The sequence below is a fragment of the Necator americanus genome, chromosome X, assembly GCF_031761385.1.
Source record: "Necator americanus strain Aroian chromosome X, whole genome shotgun sequence".
NCBI lineage: Eukaryota > Metazoa > Nematoda > Chromadorea > Rhabditida > Ancylostomatidae > Necator > Necator americanus.
The window spans coordinates 31,091,759-31,115,418 of NC_087376.1; the positions used below are offsets into that span (position 1 = coordinate 31,091,759).

Here is a 23,660-nt window from a genome sequence, read left to right on the forward strand (position 1 = left end):
TGCGAGTTAGTCACGGTTCGACAGATTTCTACGGTTAGCACACTTTGTGAGTAGCGTAGACAATTCGTTACGAGCTTACACTCTTATTATACTCTATTTTCGAACACACCGTTAACTTCGATCCTTACGGTCTGGACAAAATGATGACACGCGAACAGGGACTCCGCGATTGCCTCACTGATCCGTACACGGAATTTTTTGCAAAGGAGTAAGCTGGCATATGGTTGACGAAAATTAATTTTTAATATTCTCTGAATGCTTTCAGATCGCTTCAACATATAATGGATCCGCATCAGATTCACTTCAATGTTTCTACTACTGGTGGCAGTAAGAAACTTTATGAGGATGATCACCACGCCTCATTTCAGTGCACTGCTCCGCTATTTGAACTACCTCACAGTAATCCGATGAATGTTTTGTTGTACGATATGCCTCCGGTGAGACGTTCAGCGCTTTTCATGTAGCTTGTAATTTTGTAAAAAAAAAGGAACCTTTGAAGAACGTGTATAACTTGTTAAGGATTTATAATCGAACAAGTACATACATGTTTGTCGCTGCAAAATTTGGGCGAAAAATACTCCTTCCTACTAAGTACGTTGTTTTTTGGCTACAGGAATGCTTGGATTCCCTTCAAGTAGAGTACATATTAAGGCAGGATATTCAAAGGATACTAAAGATGTGTCCTTCAGTCGACAGTAATACAAATATGGTTACTAGAGATAAGGACCGGTAAATTTTCAGTGCCATCTACGATTGTTTAGGATTTCATCAGCTCTACATCCTCTACTGATATCGCTTGTTGTATGAGAAGCAAAGTAGTTAACACCTTGCTAATAAAATTAGTCATTTATACTATATTTTGAAGGCGTATTGTGAGGGAAAAATTTCCGGAATTTTTCTTGGACGTTTTTTTTTTCTGAAATATCCAACATGTATCGCATACGAATCTTACAAGGTTTAAATTTTACATCATTCCAGATGCGCATGTATCCCTCATCTTCCCGAAGCGAGCTCGAAGCGAACACATCCACTCATCTACCCGCTGTGTTCCCTATTCCCTCAGCAACCTATCTTCACCAATCACATTCTCCCAGCGAGTATATTCCGAATGGTTACTCACCTCCTCCACAGGATCCAGTTTATGCACCTAAGCCGTCATTTCAACACCTCAATCCACAGATTAAACCAAAGAAACGTATTCAGGTGGATTTGGGATTACTTTGAAGACTCCTCTCAAACTGATTATTCAATTATTTTATTGCAGGCAGTACCTTGTCATTCGAATTCCGTTTGCGCTAATTGCAAAACGACAGAGACAACATTATGGCGAAGGGCAAAAACAGGCGAAATCGAGTGCAAGTGAGTGCCAACGCGTGGAAAGATTTGAATTATTTTCAATCTGGAAGTCACCATTTTCTTTTGCGTCATTTTCTCTTGAAGAGATTAGAAGCATATGCAGATTTTGAAAAGATTTTCAATTTCATGCGCATCAACAACTCTTAAGAATAAACATTAGTTTGTTCTTGAGAGTTTTAATCAAATTTTACTTAACAAGGTTAAGAAAAAGCTCAGAAGAATTCAAGTTTAGCATAAGAGCCACAAATGGTCATGCACAACACGGAACCACTGCAGGGATTAGGGCATTTGTATTCATAAAAATCGTTGAAAAAAACCCAAATCTCTTGTAACACGTAATTGTACACGCTATGCACTGGCACTGATACGACATCCAGTAATTCCAGTAATCTTAGAGCTGAGCACGTGTAACGAGGACAGCCCCGATCGAAATCTAAAGCGATCACTCAAACGGAGAAATTCATACTAAAAGTCACGGCATAGGGTCAATAAACTTTACAAAATCTCCAGAAAAGCAAACGTACCTAAAAAAGAAAAAAATTCCGCACAGTCTTAGTAGATTACTCACTAGTCAACTACTTTCCAGCGCATGCAACTTGTACTTCCGTAAAAATAACACAAAAAGACCGATGTCATTATGCAAGGATACGATAATGAAGAGGAATCGAAAGCCACGAGTGGACGCGTCAGCCACGAAGCATTCGGCCGTTTCTGGATGATCGTATCCGATCTCGTCAATCATTGATTGCGTATCGACTTGTCATTTGTGATCTATTGTTTATTTCATGTTTGCGTTAAGTGGTGCTCATTTTGCTGTGTTGAATTTTCGATTCACTTGAACTTATTTGTTTTTTTTTTAGCAGAAGAAGGGTAAATAGAGTTGTATAATATGTGTGTGCATGATTTCATGAAGCTATAAGTCAGTTGTTTATTTTGTCGTTTTTTTCACTTTGCTGCACTGGACCAACGACTGCTCGGTCCATTTCTTGTTAAAATAATAAAACTAGTGAGAATTTTGTGATTAGAAAAAATCTTAGGAAGATCAAAGATGTTACTTCACACCATTATTTCATGAAATGAAAAAGGAAATCGATTTATCCCTACCATAAGATGTTTATATCCATGGTGAGAACAATTATCTGCCTTGTTTTTTACCTCATAGTAGTTTGCTAATAGGATTTCGTAGAGGTACACGTTAGTGTCGACAGCAGGTATGAAAATCATACCAGTACTAGTTTTTTGTATGTTCTTTTTCATTGTTTTCGCATAGAAAAATTCAAGTAAACATTTTATTCCATAATAGATTATTTTGTAGCGAATGTTGCATATCCACTTTTCCTTGACCTCCCTGTCTGTCAGGATGAGTTTGTGAGGATTTCGAGAAATCAACCTGTAGCACTGTTTCAACTCCTTTGTTCACCTCACCTCAGGTCACCCACATCATTCCTCAATGACCACCGGGCATAAACCCCACTTATAAACTCATTTCAGAGACAAATATTGTGAAGAATTGACAAAATACCGTAACCACGCAGCTTCTCACATTTAAATATTCGAATGTTCGACTCGTATATGCGTCAAATAGCTGATTTTCATTGACATCATTTGAATGAAAATACTATACTATATTATAATACAATGAGTACTAGTAATAAGTGAAATAGAATCGTGTATCTCAGCCATTTTTGGTTTAAAAAGTCACAGGATAAAGTCACTGGCGTATCATTCCCCTGGGATGCGCCAGAGTGTTTTTTTTTTACCACAGCTCGTAATCGTGCAGGTTTTTTGAACGCGTGATGGCCTATACAATGACTTGCTGGGGCCAACCGATAAGTAAGCCAGTGTCCTTTATATTCTTTATATTTATTCATTCAACATTTATTATTTTGTATCTTCGCACAAATCAGTCACACTGATCTTGAAGACGTCTTCGTTGCTCTTCACTCCTGAATAAGGGGGAGGGGGGGTAGGGTTAGAAAAACGACCAAAATTTGATTTGAATGAATTTAAATGAAGTAAATTTTGAATTTGAACCGAATTGAAACTTGATATCGGTTGTTGCATAGAAACTGTACAGAACAGTGCACCTAAACAGATTTTATCATCAAGATTATTTAATGTTTTCAAAAATTTATCATGCTTATCTACTATAAACTAATGCAGTCAAAAGACACCTGGAAAATTCTCCGTATTCCTACAAATTTATTAACTGGAAGATAGATGTAACAATTGATTTTTCCCTTTCACTGAAAAACATCTGAAACTTCGTGATTTTTTAAAAATAGAATCCTTGTTGATTTCAGGATGTAGTCGGTGCTGAACGTGTGAGTGCGATACGCTTTGGATTGAAGAAGAATAGAGGGGAGAAGAAGTAGTAGTCCAACAGACGAGAAGCGCGCGTCGCGGCAGACGCATCGCTTCCACCCGTTTGAACACCTATGGAGCCGGCTATGCTACAATGATGTCGAAATTGTGTAATTACTAAGCAAATCCACGAGCTCGATTTGTTCGTGTGGAAACCCTGTAACAGTGACACTTTATTCTTAACACTCCAAGAGTTCGCACTAAACGAGAAAAAGGTTTGATGGTTTGTTATGGAAGTATGGATTGAGGTGGCGTTACTTCCTAAATTAATTATCGTCCAAAACGTAATGCGAGATCGTTCGGATGGAATGCCATATCTCCACTCCGCTTTCCGAATCGCAACGTCAGATCATCTGCGTTGAATTCTCGCTTGTCCGGTCGATAGCTAGAATAAAGTTAGTTTACTGGCATAGATTATACGGTTAAAATTGTCTGAACGTTTGGAGTTAAGTCATACTTCTTCTAACAGTTCTTCCACAAGCAATTTGACTCCAAAAAAGGAGCCTGTGGTTTATTTTGAAGCCATGTCTCGTTTAAATTTTTTTGAGTGCCCTCGCTTTGATGAATTTCGCGTTCACATTCATTCACCAGTCCAAATTCTCACGGCGCACTACTCACCTACAAATTTGGGGGTTGAGACATCAGAAGAACTTCCAGGGATAATTCCGTGCACCGTTATCGAACATGTGAAACAAAGATCACTAACGCACCCTCACAAAATGAGGAAAATGCTGCCCATAAGCAAGTTACCAACAGGTTAACAAAATATTTCGGCACTCACTATGTGTACCCCCTTTTTTGTGAGAAGGTCGAACGTATTTGTATGCTACAACAAATTAACAACAAATGAATGATAAGTTTCCATGGTTGTCCTCTCTATTCCTTGTTCCTCACTAATTACCTCCCTTACAGGTGCCTAACAAGTAACTGTCAAGGTGTAAATGACATAAAACGAGTGAACCTTTATATTTTCTGAGAATAGCCTTCCTACATTCAGTCGGCTACTAAGCGTAGAACAATATTTTTTCTTGTCTTGATAACTGAAGGTATCTTAATCAAATGCAGCTCAATCAAACCCCGAAACATAGCACTATTGCCATTAAAAATGTTTGAAAGGAAAGAAAAACAGGAAAATATTGTTGTTTCGCTGCTATCTCCAGAATTTGTTGAACTAGAGAGGAATTTTTACGTCTATGACTCATTCAATGCATCATATTCCAAGCGATATTCGTCAGTATTTCCGAACAACATCTAAGGCTTTCGAGGAGTTGCGACGTTTCACATTGCTGCTGCGACCATCCGCCTTTCACCTCAGACCGAGTGACAACGAAATAAAATGAGGAGGAGACCGTTCCAGACGGCGCATGTGTCAGTCACTTTCTGGTGTGCCGTTCACGTTGACTGGATGTGTCATCAGAACACACAGACACATACACATCATGACGAAACGTTTTCATATACAAATATGCAAACACAGCATGGGACGTGAGAAATTCTTCCTGGCTGACAACGACTGGAGATAAATTCCTTGTAGCATGTAATTGAAAGCACTTATGCGTAAAGTTGTTTCCGCATGAATGCGACAGCTGAACATGCGATAAAGAATAGATGAAATCCACACTTTTCTTCTGGACAATTTAGGCGCATGGAAACTGACATTACAGCTTGTTTGCTGAATCCCTAAAGTACAATCTGCACTTTCAAGCTATTCATTTGTCACCTCATTTGGATGTGTTGATTTCTACTGAGTAGGGATGAGACGCTACGTAAATCTGTAGTTTTCCGTTGTAGCAGCACGGTAATACGCGGATAGGATGTTAATCAATAGTGCACCACATTTCTTGCGCGTCTTCCCGAATCGCTTAGCGTGAAATTCACACAGCACCGATAGCACGTCATATCATCAGAACTTTTCATCAATGCTGAACATTTTTAGTGCTCTTTACGGCAACTGACGTCGATGAAAACTATGTCCGCTCCGAGAAGGGAGTTCTGATCCTGGAACGTTCTTCCGGGTTTATATTGAATGGGTGCTAGAGACTTAGGGATTTCTATACCCTATTTGAACTGACCGAGATGGTAGTTCAGTGGAATATTTATTATATAATGCGGAGAGAGGAAGGTGTAAAGGAATGTGAACGACTGAATAAGTGGGCAGAACGCTGTCTGTCGCACTCTTGGACGATACAAGTAGTTATGCCACCAAATAAACATAACGGCGAAGTATATTTTATACAACGCCCCTTTACGATCATCGGGGTCGATTCAGACCATTGAGTGGCCCAGTCAGTTTCCGATATTACCGTTTGCAACCTCTTTCTTTATCTGCTCCAGAAGGTCCCCGATTGTTTATTGCTCGAGTGCTTGCCCAGATATCAAAACAGGTTTTATGATGTTCTGTGGGGCTATGATGGTTCTGCACCATATAGGTTCACAGGTATTTCGCACATCATATCCAAGTATTTGATTGGCCAAAACATGGGTTCAATCGGATGCTGCTGAGCAACTATCTGCTGAGTTGTTTGCTGGTCTCATATTTGCCAATTTTTGCTTTATTTGAGACCTATTTGTTGTTTTATTGCAGTTTTCCTGCAACGTTTCCATGATCCAGTTGTACCGCTCTGAAATTAGTTTTATGACATTATGAACTCTCCCTCTCAAACTTTCCTTGAGTGATAAGATTTCTTCTACAACATCGAGTTCCTTTCTCTTGTGAACTAGTGTTTCGAAAGTCACCCAGTATTCAGGGAACTCCAGTATATCCGTGAAATTTCTGTATGGATCCCTAAGGAGGTTCATTCGATTGGGGACGGATTTGCTCTGTTTGATTCTATTCCGAATCAACTGAATTTGGCAGCAATGATTGTGAAGTGCTCGGTTCACTCTCACTATGGGGCTATTTTGTCCGCCGCCATCGTTTTATGTGGGTTTTGTTATCATCTGCGTTTCTATCTCATCTGAATTTTGGTTTACACCTCTTAGAAAACGGGTAGTGTACATCATTTTTACAGTGATTCCGTCCAGAACGCATTTTCTTCCATCTGATCGAAAAGTTAAGACAAATATGATGTCATTTGCATCCGCAATAGCTACCTGATACTGAGATTCATCATCGATTTGCTCTATTTTGACCATTAAATCCTTCTTCTCTGTTCTTTTTTTTGTGCTCGTCTCTTATTTCATTTTACAATTTCTACAGATTTCTCTGCCTTCTCTAATCTGTCTGACACCTCTCTGTAGAAGGGCAATTGCTGATCTATAACACATTTCTCGTAGCTCTCTCCGTCTACAGTAGAATAATCAGCTTCTGTTGTGTACTCCTTGTATATGGAGACAAGATTTTTTTTTTGCGTTGATGTGCTCAGCACGACTGGTATCTTCTGGAAGTAAGCCATTCCTTTTCACCTGGAACATTACTTTCCATAGTATACTTCGCTGTGATTTGTCAGAGATTTAACTCCAGGTACTCTGTACTCTGGAGCGAGATTTCCCAAAAGTGGGATGAATCTATTGAATGTAGATCTTTGATTTGACCTATGTGCTCCTTATTATTGAGCTAGTCTCTTCCTCGAGGACGTTACTACAGTAGGATCGCTAATTCTTCGAGAAAAGAAGAAAATGACGCGGATCCGCGTCTTTTTCGTCTTCTGTCGAAGAATCAGCGATTCTACTGCACCGTACTATTTAGTGGGTGCTAGAGACTTACGGGTTTTCCATACCCTATTTTAACGGGAATTCGTCGGGGTCGATGATAGTTCGCCTCAAATCCAGTATCAAAAAGATCAGTGGGAATTGAGTATGAATGTATCTAAAATCTGGGTATTATAAACGTAGAATATATAGTAGAGTCTACATCATGAGTAGCCTTGATAGATTCCCTAATGATGGATGCCAAGGAAAGCATAAAATCATAGCTTAATAAATATCTGCGCTACGGCTAACCGCTAGATTTTTTTCAAATAAAGGGCAATTTTTACAACACATCCTAGAATTCCATCCACTTATATTTGAGATGAGCTCAACCCATCCGACATAATTCCAAAAAATCCACTGATTAACAAAATTCAATTTTGAGACTCTTCAGCTACGAAGGAGTTCTTCTAAATCATTAACCCTACTTATTTAAGATTAGTATTCGCTAATATTTAATAGTTCACACGCAGTAGTCTCAGTCCCTTGAATTTTCGATTACTAAAACGTATTCATCTTCATGGACATAATATTTGAGTACAGGATTAAATCCTCAACAGCAGAGATCCGGTTAACAGAAAAACTTTTCCTGTAATTGAGACACATCTCAGCAGTTTGCTCTGTTTGCTGTGAAACAAATTGTTGTTAGAAACAAATCGCGTTAAATTGTTGATGGCTCGAAAAATACAAAAGAAAAATATGCAACGAATATTTTTATGTGATTTTTACATAATTGGTCATTTTTTTCTGAACAGTTGAAATTCCTGGACTGTTAATGTGGGGATATCTACGATAAACGGCGAAGGATTATTTCTTGCCCATCATATAAAGGATTCGTCCCTTCACTTTAGGATAGCTGTGTTTGGAAGACTAACATCGCGTGAACACTCCTAACAAGTAGTGGATTTACCCCTAGCATCCATATTTTCTCCATAGAAACTGCTAATTTACTAAACTCCTAACTTCTAAACGTTGTTACTTTAAGAACAAATTTACAACAAATCTAAATTGCGGAACCGTTGTAGAAATATTTAGAGGGACATCGTTTGAAAATAATCCTGCCATTCGTTTTTGTATGCACAGGTTTTGTATTGTACTTTTATACAATTTTTATAAAAAAAGAGACTCACCCTTCTAACTCCATTCGTGACCTTTTGTCGTAATTGCTCACAAATACTTCATGTACCTAAAATTTTTAAACGTCAATTTTTGACAAGAGGAAACTATTAAGGAGGGTTTTTGGTAGAAAACTGAAAACAAGCTTAATTGCTATGTTTTGTTGCGTTCTAATAGCACGGAAGTGCTGAAAAATGAGTCCTGTGCAATAAATGCAAAATCTTGGCTGAGATCCAGAGAGCAAAAATCTTTATGGTTGAGTAGCTACGTTTTTTTCGCTTGTGGCGAGTGAATTCGCTGCAGCATGCGGACAACCTGAACAGATCGGAGATGATTTGCATTGACGGCTACATACAGTAAGTAAGAAAATGGTACTTTTCATGTTATCTCAGAGGGGAATAATTCATCATACGATCTCAACTTTTGTAACTAAGAGTAATTAGAGTTTAGCGAATGAAACCGGTGTGATTTTGAACTTGATTTGAAATTCATTGTTGTTCTTTCCTACAAGAGAAAAACGACAGTTATGGAGGTCGAGTAGCAGTTTAACTTCCACTGTTTCAAATGAACAATTGCTTCGCCTCAAAAGTACTGTCACTTCTTCTTTTGTAATGATCCGTTTTCATAACGTAACCTCGCTTTTTAACATTCTATTGATCTTACCGTGAAATCGCCTTATTCTTTTACGAAAACGACATTTTTTTTGAATAAAGAGATTGACTTTTTATCAAGGATACAATTTTGGCGTATCACGAATCGCTGCAGTTTTCTAGACAATGTCATAACTCCCTCTCTCTGTCTCACTTGGCAAAGACCAACAGGAGCGAAAATGATGGCTGTGGTCCATTGTTAAAAGTTGTTTGTTTGTGTCGTTCGAAGAAAAGGTAATTTCACTGCTTAACCCTCACTGAACTGAGGAATTCCACTCACATCATGCGGGATATACAATGCTCGACAGGCGCTGCCAATCAAAACACTGATCAGTAAAAACAGTCTGCCCGGATACATGACTGGAAATATTGCTGTTAAAATTCCCATTCAATTATCGTTGGTTATGTGTTGAAGTGAGCGACACGAGATCCCAATATGTGAGGATGCACTCCAACGACATTTGACGTACCATGTGAGGAAAAATTCATCTTCATGCGAGAAAGAGGAAAAAAATACAAGACTCTCTTTCATGGCAACTTCAGTAGAGTTGGTAAATGGTGCAATTTTTTTCTCGCTCAATAGATTCCAGGTAATTCCAAGTGTTACAAAATCCATACTTTGCAGAGACTTGCAAGGCTCCTTGAATGACATCTTATTAGGTAAAGAAAAGCATTAATCTCATAAATATCTTACGAGAACTTTTATATTTTGTTTTGCAAAAAGCTAGAAACTGTCCCAAGTAATGATTGATATGTTTCAAGGCAATTTCAAAGCGAAACAACTCATAGGAGAAGATTTACAAACAAGGAACCATTTCGAAACGATGAACAACGAGGATTTTTCCAGAGATTGGACTTGATTAAATGTAGTGCTGAGAATGAAAAAAACGCTGCTCCTTGGAAAGACATCTTCCGAAGGAAAACAGATTTTGCAGGAACGGCTAAATGATGAGTCCTCATTATTCCTGCACACTTTGTTGAGACGATTCATCCATTTAAGCGATTTCGGGAAATGGGGGTGGGACTCTGAAAATGGGGTTTTCACGGAAAAATCATAAATAAAAGGATTGTTGATTCAAAAAACACAGAGAATGAAACTTCTTCAACCATATTCGCAACTTCTAGGACGGTAAAAAAAAACACGAATCTTTAGAACTATGAACTACCGAATAAAATGTCATACGAATCAGGTGTTTCTAATGAACATGATCCTTTTATGAGAACAACAACTTTTTCAGCAGAGCTACAGGAAAAATTGCACGAGCATTGGCTGCGCACTAATTTTCTAACAGAGCCTTAGCCTTAGAGGGGGCGTTCCGCAGTGGGCGTCGGTTTCAGGTGAGCCGACATTGCTTCTGGATAACGTCCAGGTTTAACTGACTTCTATGGGAAATAGTTGGCTATAGTTGTTTTTGCAATTTTGTTGCTAACGAACTTTTCATTCTGCAGATGGTCAAAGGAATCCTTGGAACGGAATCAAATTCAGATGGTCGTAAACAAAAAACGTGATTGTTGGAGCATGCATGACAGCAATGGTTCTTTTTTCATCAGGATGCCTAAAAATGATCTCCTCTCGCAATGCATTTGTGGTATTCAAGCGTAAACCTTCTTCGTTAACACGCTCAATAAAAATAACTGTAGGCATGGAAAATCCTCTGAGAAGTGACTAAAATTGACAAGTACTTGAAACAGGTGCACATTCTACAAACTTTCAGTACCATTTTATTAACGTGCTGGATAAAGAGGAATGATTTAAAGAAGAGAGTGGATAGGGATATCAAAAGTGAAAGACTAACTGTTCACAAATGAGAGGAGGACAGCACAAACGTTGCAACTGAAAGTGTTCTGGTGTCACAATGTTTAATTGAATGTCTAGGTTTTAGTTGAGGGAAAAAACGAACACATGGAAATGAGGTTGAGCAGATGGAAAGTAGTAGAGAAATTATCCACACCCTCACCGTCAAAATCCCAGGATGGGTGTTAGTTTAGCTAGTATAACTTTGCAGTAAGCGCATCTTGCATGAAAATGCTTGGATCTGAACTTATCACTTGGTGGAATTGTTAATGTTGAGCATTTTTACCTCAAGCTATGAAACTCGATAAACAGAATGAGTGCTACGTCCAAAAATTACCGAAAAAAAGATATACTGTAGCCTTATATAGTTTCATATATAGAAATAGTAGAGAGTTTCAGTACTTAAAAACCTGCTCACTTAAAAGCTCTTCTGGGCTACTGCATTTAAGAATATCTTCAAGAGCAGTAAAGAGTCCCGATCGCACAAATATCGTATTACTATTATAGGGAAAAAGGAAACCTTCAAACTGATAGATTCGTTGATTCGGGGAATACAGGTTAATACTTGCGGAATTCTCTGGAAAAAAAACAAACATCCTGCTCAAAAATTATCCTCATTGCAGCCGTCTGCTGGTTACACATACTCGCAAACGTACAAATTTATAATCGCTAGTCGCACAATCTAAGCAATTCAACGGAGAATTGCATAGGATTCAATTCAAATCCTGAGAATGCGTCATTAGCGATGTTTCTGTTGTTGATTGAGACTAGTGGTGCTATTGTTTAAAAACTTATGCAATTGATATTCATGTCGTGGTTCCTGGAGCATACTGTGCTTGGCAAGTATCATTCCAAATTTCAAATATCATTAAAGTTTTTCTAGAGTGCTAATTCTTAACGACAAATAGAGAGAGAGGAAGAAGAAGGAGATCTCTATGACTATAAAGAACGCGATGCCACGTGAGTGATTCAGAGAGAAAGTTAGTCTGAGGGAATGAAGAGTTCGGTTCCCACTCAGCTCTCACTTTCGCGCTTCGTAAAGAACATTTTTCTTAATGGATAACCATCTTGTTAGTGGGAATTTGCCAATACCAGTTCGTATGTCCTTATAACGTCTACTTGAAGCGGAAATAGGAAGATGGGACAGATCAAAGGATTTGGGCGGGAATTAATTGCCAGAGAGGCAGAAGGCTTGAAGGTCGTCGCTTCTTCCCACGGTGGTACTCTACTCTGCCACCATAAAGCGCGACTAATGGCATTTCTATGGTTCATCGGGTTTCGTCAAAAATCGTGATATAGCAAAAGCATCATTAGTTCAGGATAAGAATTCACAGAAGAAGGTGGCGGAACTTTTCGCACAACATTCATCCCGTGCACATCTCGACTAGAAAGAAACCCTAGCTCCGTATTCTCTCATTGCAAATAGTCGTTTATTGCAGAATAATTTATCCCATCGAATCAAGAAGAATATTCTCTTCCAGCTCTAAGCTTAAACGAATTCAATTCTAGTGATGCGACAAAAAAAAAACGAAATGTGAAATCACTTTTTTCAAGGAAAAAGAAAGTTGAGCAAAGAACTATGAAGGCAAACGAAAAATTCTATTTTCTTTAAGCATCGTCATGAAGACCTCTGAAGACGGTGGGCTTGGAAGGATCTTGCTTTCGACATGTGCATTCTTTTGCTCCTTTAAGTGGAACTTAGGCAAACACATATGTACGTACATTTTTTGAATTTCTCAATATTAATGATATAGCGATTTTTTGCTTTTCATGATGAATTTATAAAAAGCATTTGTTTGACTTAACTTCTGCAACTGTCATACATTTGTGGCACTGATCTTTTAATCCGAAATAATTCAATCTCATCTCATTTCGAGTGTGCTTGCCCTTCGAAACAATTAATCAACACAATGTCTGCTATTTGGAACACTTTTAAAATATCGGTGGGGTGCATTTTTCAGTTTTATTATCTACATTTGATGGAGTCCTACTGCTGTAAATTACAACCTATGCGCCAAGTTATAGTGGACAATGAAAGTAAGCACTTAGCTGTAGTTGAATAATGGAATCCACTTTCAACTGTCATTGGAACAAAGAATTCGAGAGGAGAGAAAATGCTGGCACGAAAAAAAAAGCCAAAAAAAAACTTTGTAGGTGCAAATTTTGTGAGCAACTGTCAGAAACTTTGCATAATTTATTGATTACGATATATGGCAGTGGTATACGGTATTGTACTAGAATGGGATGAACTCGACGATTCAGGACTTTCGAGCATCTTTTGATACGAACGAAAGATTTTGATCTGCTCAAACGTCAATAAACGGCGGTGTCGATCGACGCCGAAATTGCAAAGGACTCTTCTCACTGATGTCATCCTAGGCATATTCTTCCCTTTTCTTTTTCACTTTTTTTGCTCTTGATCTTAGCACTGATATAGTACCTATTCTCTTGAAGAGATCTCACTTTTATCAATAAAATCAGCCTCATTACTGTTGGTAAATTTTTCTCAGCATTTTTCATCATTTAATGTATGTAATTCTGATAAAACATTTTATTACGGAATGAACAAAATTTTACTAATTTTCATAATGAACTAAAAATGTTGAAGTTTTTCTATGTCTCAGTTTCCAAATTATACTCATATCCTAGCAACAAGAAATTACACTTTGAAAAAAAAAACCTGAGGTGTGAGCGTGAATTTTTTTGTGATGGCATCCGATTATTTGTTCTTTTCTCAAGCAACTTAAATAATATTTTTAAAAAAACTGGGATTGACTGGTCGGAGAAGTGATCTTTTGTGGATTTTTCTATTGTTGTGCTTGAAATTACTCTTTGTTTTGTTTATGTGTATCAAACGACTATTAGAATTAGGAAAATCGCTGCCGCGAATAAAATAATTAGCAAAGATTTATTTCGCCTCTGCAGATGTATATACTATGAGCTTTGAAAAGAACTTGATTTATATAAAGTAAGTACTTTAAGGTTCAATAGAATAAACAAAGGAGAGATATTATTTCTGACGTATGTAAAAAGTGTGTGCTTGAAAATTTTACTAGTATGGAGGAACGAAACGTTGCGGACTAGCCTAACACTTTGAGCAGGTTTCGTCGAAAAATAATTAGGCGATGAACAAAGAGAACGTGTAGAGAGCTCACTGTATCAGCGAAATAAATCTATCGATTCTTGGAAGTAATCCAGCATCCTGCATATCCAAAGCGTAATTCCTTTATCTTTATGCTTAAATATATTGTATAAGAAATACGATCATTTTGAAAGCGCTAATAAAAATGTTAAGACGCATGCATACCCTAGGAGAAATAAAATGGAGATTTTATTCTTGCTTAAAATGAATCGAAGTGTCAGTGCAGCGCATTCTCCACCAGGAGAATTTATTTTCTTAGAGCGATCGTGAGGGACGCACAACTCATTCCTTCGTTTTCTCTGATAGAACCTCGTATTTGTTCATAAGGCAGACTAAAATCCTTTAAAGCACTAGAAAAAATGCAAGAACCTATTAGGATGATACGATTTCTTCCACATCCACATGACCTTTAAAAATCAAATTAGTGTTTATGTGGATACCAGCTTTTGGAATGTTTGTAAATTCACAAAAGCAACAATTTTCAAAAAATCTGAGAATGTGACTGGAACACTTAATTCATGCTCTATTCCATTTCCTTTTTATTGCGGCAGTTCTCTCCTAAAATTTCCTAGAGGCCAGCTCTCCTGAAGTGTTTGCCATTTTTACCAATTAAACACTAGAGCTTGTACGATATATTATCTAAGCCCATCTGGAATATCTTTGATAAAAACCGAACGTATCGGCTAACGTTAATTAAGAAGGTTTCAAGCACTTGAGTTAGAGAATAAAAAAGAGCGACATTGCATTCCGTATTCATATCATTCTGGTATGCACCTGATCATTTTTTTTTATTCCCAATACGAGAAAACCACCTGCCAGTTGCTGGATCATGTGATAAGCAAACTTTTGAGGTCATGTATACCCAGAATTCTTGTAACAAGGGGAACTAGTGTGAAACGAATTGTAGAATTTTCACAAATAGGCAAAGGATCGTAAATGTGTGCCAACTGCAAACAACTGCAACATGGATCGATAAATATGAAATTTATACGAGGAAGTACGTACTAATCCCATTTCCGTTGGACTCATTACAAAATATCCACGTAACGAATGACCCACTGAAACGTAGGCGTCAACAATAGCAGTGCACTAGCAGCGTTTGATTAGCATTTGACTGATGAGCCTCATTTTTGCAACTATTGAAACACCAAATCATCTCTTGTCTCACTGTTCTAGACTTTTCTTCACTGTGAGAGGTGGCGTTTAAAGGACGACACCTCCTTGGTCAGTTTGATGACATTATACGTCCTTGTCGGTCGCTCTACATCATGATAAAAGTAGGACATGCCTGTTCTGGATGTCCGCCCCATCCTATAGGTATTCATTAGACGCTTTCGGTGTTATAGTGTGTGCGTTTTATGCACAGACCGTAATGACAGCCATTCTACTTCAGTGACAGTCTGGATAGACCATACAATCCTACCTTTTCTGATGCTGCCGTATTAAGTGCTTTTCCCGAATCAGCGGAGTATTGTCTATTGCCATCGTATTAAGAAGAACCATGGTCATCTCGATGGGCAACCATGCTAGATAGCTGGTCTTTAAAGGCACCACCCCATGAATCTCTGTGAACAGACGGCGGCTTCGGAATGCGGTTCCTTACTACATCCTCTATTGCAACGCGCCACCCTTGCGCCCCGCCCACGCCAGCGATTCGTAAAATGAAATAAATTGCCCATCGGGCATCCGAAAGATTTTCGACGAATCGCAGGCGGGTGCGGGACGCAGGGGTGGTGCGTTGCAATAAAGGACGTCGTAAGGAACCGCATCCCAAAGCCGTCTGTTTACAGTGATGGAGGGAGGGACGAGCGAGATCCCACACGTTTTTGCAATCTACGCTCCGTATAGTCCTTGGCCTTCGGTAATCCATACCACGTCAGATTCACGGGGAGATGCCTTTGAACTCTGCTCGCCGGCTTCTCCCAAGGTGAGCACGGTGGAGCTTCACGGCGGCCTGACCTGCACCCAGCAGCCAACTGATTGTAGTCTTTTGGCCGAAGCAACATGCAGAATGTAATACGTGTGCATACGTGTCATGGCATGTTTGTGCTTATGTCACAGACGTAAAAATAGAAAAATAGAACAGAAGAAAAAAGGGAAAAAGTCAAAATAGCAGAGACTAAAATTGTTGCACTCTTGTTGAGGATGCTCGGACAAAGAGCATTCGAATACAATCATTCTGTGAGAATTGCACTCTCGCACAGCTGGGGAATGGAATGGAAAAAAGAAAAGAGAGAATTCGAACACAATCAGAATAGGAGAGTAACAGTTTGGTTGACGAGTTTGGACAAACAAGCAGTATATAAGCAGTTTACCAGAGTGTTTATTCCTCATTTCAGAGCATTCTCGTACATCAAGGTGTCGTAACATTCCATTAGCATTCTATTACCTCATTTCACTTTATTCTTGACTTCCATGTGTTGTCCTATCAATTATGCTACTCTTTATTCACTTATGTATATTACGAGTTTGTGTTCGTTAGTACTTTGTGTGTTTGGTTTCAATAAAGTTCAATTAAGGCTGCCCGCAGAGTTCAGAGCCACGCGGGCGCGCGGTTTGGCGGCTCTGCCCGTCAATACAGCTCATACGAGAAATATGAGTCGTTCCTTTTACAGCAGAAACAGAGAGTCTATCCCTCGCCCTGTGTCTGATAGTAGGCAACGGCCTCATTTGTGCCATTCTTGTCTTCGATTTGTCGTGTACCAGGTGATGACTCGATCTGTGGGCTGTCATTACTCGGCTGGATTCTTTCAGTTGATATCTATAGTCATTTATCCTACGCTTGGTCTTCGATTAGCTCATAACGATAACCAGCAATGCCTCTTTTTTGATCCGTTCGAGAGTAATACGTCTCTCTCCTCCAGTGGAACACGAAGAAGAAGCACTCGTGTCGAAAAAAAAAAACCATGAAGCTCGCCGCCTTTGCGTGAGCGGCTGCGCACGCCGCACAGCTAGCGGTTGAGATCGAGACAAGATTACCGCCAACTTCGCCCAGATCTAGCTGTCAGTGTTGGGAGTGAGGATCCCGCGTCGACCCAACCGCTACGCACCTTCGCGCCGCTTTGAGCGCAGCCGCTTACATAACTGGCACCGAACCTCAGGTCGTTTTAACCGAACTTCTTCCTTGAAGCATTTCCTATGCGATATTATGAATAAAAGGAAGAAATGTATAACGCTGATCAATCCCCTGGGGATTCGCCTATGCGTTCGACTTCAATTCAAGTGAGGATTTCAATCCGTGTGAGAGTCATTTGAGGTAAATGGATGCGTGTGAGGCCTTACAATAAATTGCGGGGCAAAGGCAATATGTCGCGACAGTGGTTTCATTCTTCCACACAAGTCTGGTACCAGTTTATCGACTACTGAGGGAGGAAGGGCTTGGGTGGCACTAGTACGGTTTCGAACCATCGATCGTAGTGTCACAGCCTAACCTCTTACCGACTGCGCTACACCTCTATAAGGGGGAAAATATGACTGTGTCCGATGTTGGAAAACATGCTGAGAGTGGGAGTTCCGCCCGAACCTGATACAAATGACATTGCATTTGTTCAATGATTTACGACTTTCGATTGTGTTCTTTTTGTATGAACGGTTCCTGACTGTGATTTTACACCACTGATTTAAACTACTTTACTAACAGTACGCATGATGACACTTTTTCCCTGAAAATGGTCAGGATGTTCTGCTGCTGCTGATAATGATGATGTTCTGCTCAAGAAGGATCCGCAAAGGTTGATACGGTTATATTTCGACACATTACCGAGTTGTGGCTGAGTTGCAATTTCTATCCGATTTTGATATGTACATGTAACGAACGTTTATTAGTAGCCTAAAGACTAGGAATCAAAAAGGTTTGGAGAAGAAACAATTCATACAACACAGCACAAAACAAATCTACGCACAACACCTGATGCAGATACATTGGTTGTTCACAACCGGAGTCTTCATAATCCACCTGTAAAAGCATCGAGCTAAACACTCGCACAAAGGTAACTAGGACTAAAATGTAGAGAAGAAAAGACTAGGAAACGATTAGTCCTTCCATTCTGACGAGACGTAGCAGCATTATTAAAGAATTCTGAATAAAAGCTTTTGCATAAAGATATGCGTATATACACTTTAAAGTATGTAGATAACATAGCATGATCTTTCTATCTTACAAGAAAGAAGTAAAGAAAAGAAACTATGTGATACTAGAAACATTCTCAGCAACAAAAAGGCATACATTCTCTAAGAACGCAGCAGAAATCAGAAAGCTTGTACGTTAAATTAGAGCCCGTGGAAACATAATGTTATGGATAGGGGACAGGCATGAGATTCATCCTGAAAGTGAGAAAAATCAGTTCAGTTAAGAGTACGGAAAAAATTGGGCAAAAATTCACCTTCAGCAACATTGACGGAGGTAGAGGGGCTGGAGTCGTTCGAAAGGTTATTAGTTGCAGTCGCTTGCTTCGACGACGTAAACATACGAGCGAATGGTAGGCAAATCGGAGGCAGGGTCTGCTCCAGAGATGGCGTTGCGTGTGTCAACAATGGCTTCATAAAGCTAAAATAGTTACAATTTTAGTAGAATTAGTTAGAATTGTATTCTGCCGTGCGGAAACACACTTTATTCAAGTCATGAACCCAATTAAGCGCATTTTAAGACGAAAAAAGCTGGGCTGTCCGAACAACGTACTATGCGAATGTTATTACCAAGAAACGGTACGCACTTCTTATCCAACGGCTTCTCCACCTGATACAAAGATTGGCAGGCTTAATTCGCACTACTACTAATTGAGCGGAGCAACGCCATACCTCATTATTCCCCCAAAATTTTACCAGAATTCAAAGAACAAACGAAAAAGTACATCATTAATCATTCCGTTTGAGACGCGTAATGAACTCAAGTTCAATCCAGAATCGCTTGGATTTATGGGCACCTATGGGGCATATACAATGAATTTCGAAGGGTAATCGATGTGTATCTTTATCATCACAGAGATAAGTCTGGTACTAATTCATCGACCCTGAAGAGGCGAAAACGTTGCTTGACCTTGGGCGGGTCGAATGCACAGGTCCAGGGGACTTGTCACCACTGCACCACATTTGCTAATTTTCTATTTAGAACAAGCTTTAAAAGACAGTTTTTCAACCTAAAATATTGAAATCAAAAACCATTTCTAAAAAATAGCGTAAAAAAGGTAATTCGCTCACTTTGCATCAAAATTGTACCACTTGCGCGGCAAAAACGCTTTATCCCAAGGATTCGAACCACTCGGAGTAAGAGGCGTGCCGGCAAAACGCAAATCGTCCGCCTCCCCCTCAAATATTCAATTTCAATTTCAATTTTAATTTTTCGTGGATTTTCTAGAACAGTAAGAACTGACCGCCGGCAAGGAAGCGTCAGTATCTCCACGTGAACGCTCATTCGCGTAACCGTGTCTACAAAAATTAGCTGATCATCATCAGATTATTAAACTGGAGGAAAACAACGCTACTTGATTCCGAGATGATCTATCATCCAAGACGTCATCCCTCCATTGAAGAAAACAGTAACCATAACAATAGCAGCAGTAGTAGAGCAAATTATCTAAATAGTATTCTAAGTAGGAATTCAGGAGTATGCGCAGGTGCAGGCAGAAGTGATATATTTACCTGACGGTTGTCGGTAGCAGTGTTTCGATCAGCAAGTGCGAAAGCCATAGCACCACGAAGGCCAGCGAACACCAGCATGTGTTGGTAAGATAGCGGAAGACGAGGACGGCGACGAAGATTCAAGAGAAAACTCAATGGATATACAAACATTGCACGAGCTGCTGTGATTGAAATCTGAAAAAAGCAGAGAATTCAATCACTATGTTTCCTTCAAAGCTGTGATTGAATAGGACCGTATTTAGCTACTAGGTTTGCAAAGGAACAAGAGCTGAGAAATAAGAAAATAAAACCTTCACATGATGTACACCTTAGGATTTTCCTACAGGAGACGTAATAACGCTCTCAAGTGATTGCGAGTTTTTTGCTGTAGCACCGAGAGCGCTCAACTTCAATTCCACGCAGGGCCATGAGCGATCCAACTTCGCGTAGGTATATGGTAGACTCGCCGAAAGAAAAAACATAGGACAACGGGTGGATCGCGAATTTTTGATCGAAGCGTTTTGCGCAACTCTCTTCACTCAAAATAGTTGAAAGAGTAATGAAAGTTCTTCTTGCGAAAGGGAATATATTCGTTACAAGGTATTTTGTAGGATATACGCGTAGCAGAGCTGGTGTCATTAAAATAAGTCAGAAAGTTGAAATAATCACGCTTAGTTTGGAAGTGCTATTGACATTAAAAGAAAGTAATCATAATATTATCATATAAGAAAAAGTAGCAATATGAATCCACAAATATCAACACAACTTAGAAGAAGTAATGATTATGACTTGGAGAAAAAAAAACTACTGATGGATTACAGATGCATGCTTTTACGGCAGTCCACAATACCACTTGAATGGTCATACAAAGGAGTGTTCGAAAACCAATTTGCATGGGAATTCAATTGAATATTACCATTATTGAAGATTACCGTAGAAATATACAGCTCAGATCTCCACAGTAATTACTATCCATCCAAACATGCGTCCGTAATCAACAACGGCCAGAAAAAAAAACCCACCAAAGCAAAAATAAGGAATCCTATGTTCCATTTTTGATTGTTTGCCACGAAAACACTAACACCAATGTAGCAGAAAATAAAGCTTTCGAGGACGAACGAAATCATCTGGAAACGATAACAATCGGACCCGGAGATAAACAGGCGGTGGTAACTATAGGACCTGGAAGAACTGCTTAGTTGTGTGCTGAGATTCCTCCGAAAGATTGTTATATGTGTAGTGAGCTTGCGAGATTCCACAAAACAAAACGGAAACGATTCCTATAAAGACCCAAAGTTATTAGAAAACGCGAACGAAGGAAAATGCCGTAATACGTTAATACAACTAGTTTCGCGATTACGTTGGTTATTTGGTTATACTTATGATTAAACGCAGTTGACAGATGCATAGAAACGTATTTGAGAATGCTATTAGTGAAGCACGAATAGAAAGGACAAACTTGCCGGTAAGCCCTACAACTTCTCCTAAGAGGAATGAGATGTAGGAAACAAGGATAAATAAGCTACTCTCCAGCAGTGGATGTTCAGCAATTGCAGTCATTTTTGTAATGAGAGCATTTCCACACCCAAGCATTGATCCCAATAAAAGCGAACCTATAAATCATCCATTTGCAGCAGTGGTACTTGTTCCCTTTAATATTACAATTAAGGATAAACAGTGAGTCTTCAAAAGTTCTACGCTACAATGCAGAGTAGTTTATTAGAGAACATTATCGAAGAGAAGAAAAGTCTCACCGAAGAAGATGTACGCAAATTTTCCTAATGCAAATGCAATCTCATGTGATCCGACTTCGTCTGCAGCAGAAAAATTATCAATAGTGCTGAAAAAGCAGCGAGGAATGAACGAAATATAGAACTGTACCAGGAATTTAAAAGCAAGAATACCTGGAAAGGACAATAGCAACAGCATCATTGAGCGCACTCTCACCAAATACAAGAGCGAATAAATCTGCTTCAACATTCATTTCAGCAAATATCGAAATTACCGTGACTGTAACTTTGACAAATAGATCGAAAGAATGGAGAGAAAATTTTGAATTCGTTACCTGGATCAGTGGCTGATATAACAGCACCAAAAAATAACAGCTCTTGAAAAGAGAACCCCATTCCAAATATTTTAGTGAAAACATACATCATCGCTCTGAAGTACCACAAACAGTACACATAGGTAATCAGAAATGACAAAAAGAATGGATATTTTCGATACGATGTCATAGAGGAGAGCTCCCCACTTCTCTCTTGTATACTAAATTCATTACGCCAAATGGGGAAAGGTTAACAAAAAAATTAAAACGCAAACATACCCAGTTACAAAACAAGACACAGTAGTTCCAATAAAGACGAAAACCAATATGCTCCCAATATTCCGGAAGAAATGTCGCTTTTTAAGACTGTAACCAGCATTGAAGATAATTGGTGGAAGCATGATGTTGAAGAAAATCTCAGGCGAAAAAGCACTCTGGATAAGCACGTTAATAAGCGCAACTTGCTCTGCGCTAAGTACCTACACCAGACTCACGGAAACTCACTTTTTGCTCAATCTTTTGTTCATTGTGCTTCTTTTTATCGGCATAGAAACCTTCCATCAACTCATAATGGAATGATACCCGCGGTGCTCCTTCTGGTTTCACCTCTAGCCTGGTCAAGAAAAAACCGAGATAAAAGGAGTTATTTAGTTCTATTGTCGAAAAAATGCAACCTCAAGTAGTCCGGTGGTTCATCTACCATCCTGCGATCTTTAAGAATAACATCTAACGTTTGAGACTGCAGTAAGCCAATGTCGAAGTAGCGAATAACAAAACCGATCAGCAATCCTGGAATGAAAGAAATGAAGAAAGAAAAGAAGTACCAATGCAGCAAGAATTTCGAATTCGGTCTGCATCAGCTACAAAAATAACAAAAATATTCAAAATAAGAATATTGGAACGTACCATAGAAAAGCGTAAGACCTGTTTCATGCACAAACATGAAACGATAATGTTTGAACAACCATGATGTGAGAACAATCACCACGAGCACAGAAATATAAGTCAGCAATATAATCGAGTCCAAACGATGGATATTTTCGGCCCTCTAAAAATTTGCACAGTAAAAAGTCCTTTTCTAGGGGAGTTTGAAACACTAGCCATTAAGATTAATAAGAAAAATAAAAGAAGCAAGAATATTAACACAAATTCACATCTTGTTATTCTCTACTCGGTTCTTTCAAACCACTGAAAGCCAACTTGGAATATAAAAATACGAACATGGATATAGTAAGCTAGTATGTAATACAAAAGGAGCACCTGTCACGTTGATATTATGACAGTACGAAAAAATCTGAGTTATAGAAATAAACAAACTTTGGTGACTCAAATCTAGACTCCAGTGTAAACAAGTGCAGGCAAATGTGCGCAAGGTTTCCTTGAAGTATCCTAGCGACTTAAACCTACAGTTGATCAACAGTTTCGTTAAAGATTGGGAATCGTCTCGCTGAATAAAACACTCGAAAATCATTACATTTTGATTTTCTTTCACGTTTTTGCACAAAATCACATTTCTGCTTCCATAATTGAAAGAAAGAAGTACTACTATTCCACGTTACTAGGCAAGACCGTGGGTATATTCGCGTAAACTCATTACCCCGTAGACTGCTCTGGAAGTAAAGTTCTATTCAACAGCAAGAACTCGAACCTACAGCAACAAATCGATTCCTTCTCATGAATTCAGTTCAAAAAAGGTCCCATGTTGAAGTTATGTACTTACACGTTGGGCTGCCATTTCCAGATGAGTCATGTCCTTCTTCGCCATCACTGTCATAACCATGAACATCATCATCACTATCAAGCGGAAGAAATTGGTCGTGCTCATCTGACAAAGTTTTGAATAAATATGTCTACAAAAGAAACACCACGTGTCGCAAATTAATCACT

At 39.0% G+C, this 23,660-nt stretch overlaps 3 protein-coding genes across 3 annotated transcripts; 1 reads left to right on the forward strand and 2 right to left on the reverse strand.

Annotated features, from left to right (window-relative positions):
* Positions 1-140: 140 nt before the first annotated feature.
* RB195_026032 (uncharacterized protein) lies at positions 141-2,075 on the forward strand (the record flags this gene model as incomplete). Its single annotated transcript, XM_013435840.2, has 5 exons — positions 141-208; positions 266-437; positions 979-1,203; positions 1,265-1,359; positions 1,943-2,075. The coding sequence occupies 5 exons, from the start codon at positions 141-143 to the stop codon at positions 2,073-2,075; spliced, it is 693 nt and encodes a 230-aa protein (XP_013291294.2).
* Positions 2,076-3,990: 1,915 nt separating this feature from the next.
* On the reverse strand, positions 3,991-9,534 carry RB195_026033 (uncharacterized protein; the record flags this gene model as incomplete). Its single annotated transcript, XM_064214397.1, has 3 exons — positions 3,991-4,105; positions 8,541-8,596; positions 9,457-9,534. 3 exons carry the CDS (start codon positions 9,532-9,534, stop codon positions 3,991-3,993), a joined length of 249 nt encoding a protein of 82 aa, XP_064070278.1.
* Positions 9,535-18,431: 8,897 nt separating this feature from the next.
* RB195_026034 (uncharacterized protein) lies at positions 18,432-23,598 on the reverse strand (the record flags this gene model as incomplete). Its single annotated transcript, XM_064214398.1, has 17 exons — positions 18,432-18,436; positions 18,496-18,659; positions 19,310-19,416; positions 19,483-19,537; positions 19,594-19,685; positions 19,751-19,924; positions 20,752-20,856; positions 20,912-21,009; positions 21,193-21,342; positions 21,484-21,569; positions 21,634-21,739; positions 21,795-21,889; positions 22,053-22,207; positions 22,278-22,386; positions 22,448-22,562; positions 22,680-22,821; positions 23,494-23,598. 17 exons carry the CDS (start codon positions 23,596-23,598, stop codon positions 18,432-18,434), a joined length of 1,863 nt encoding a protein of 620 aa, XP_064070279.1.
* Between the last annotated feature and the right edge of the window lie 62 nt (positions 23,599-23,660).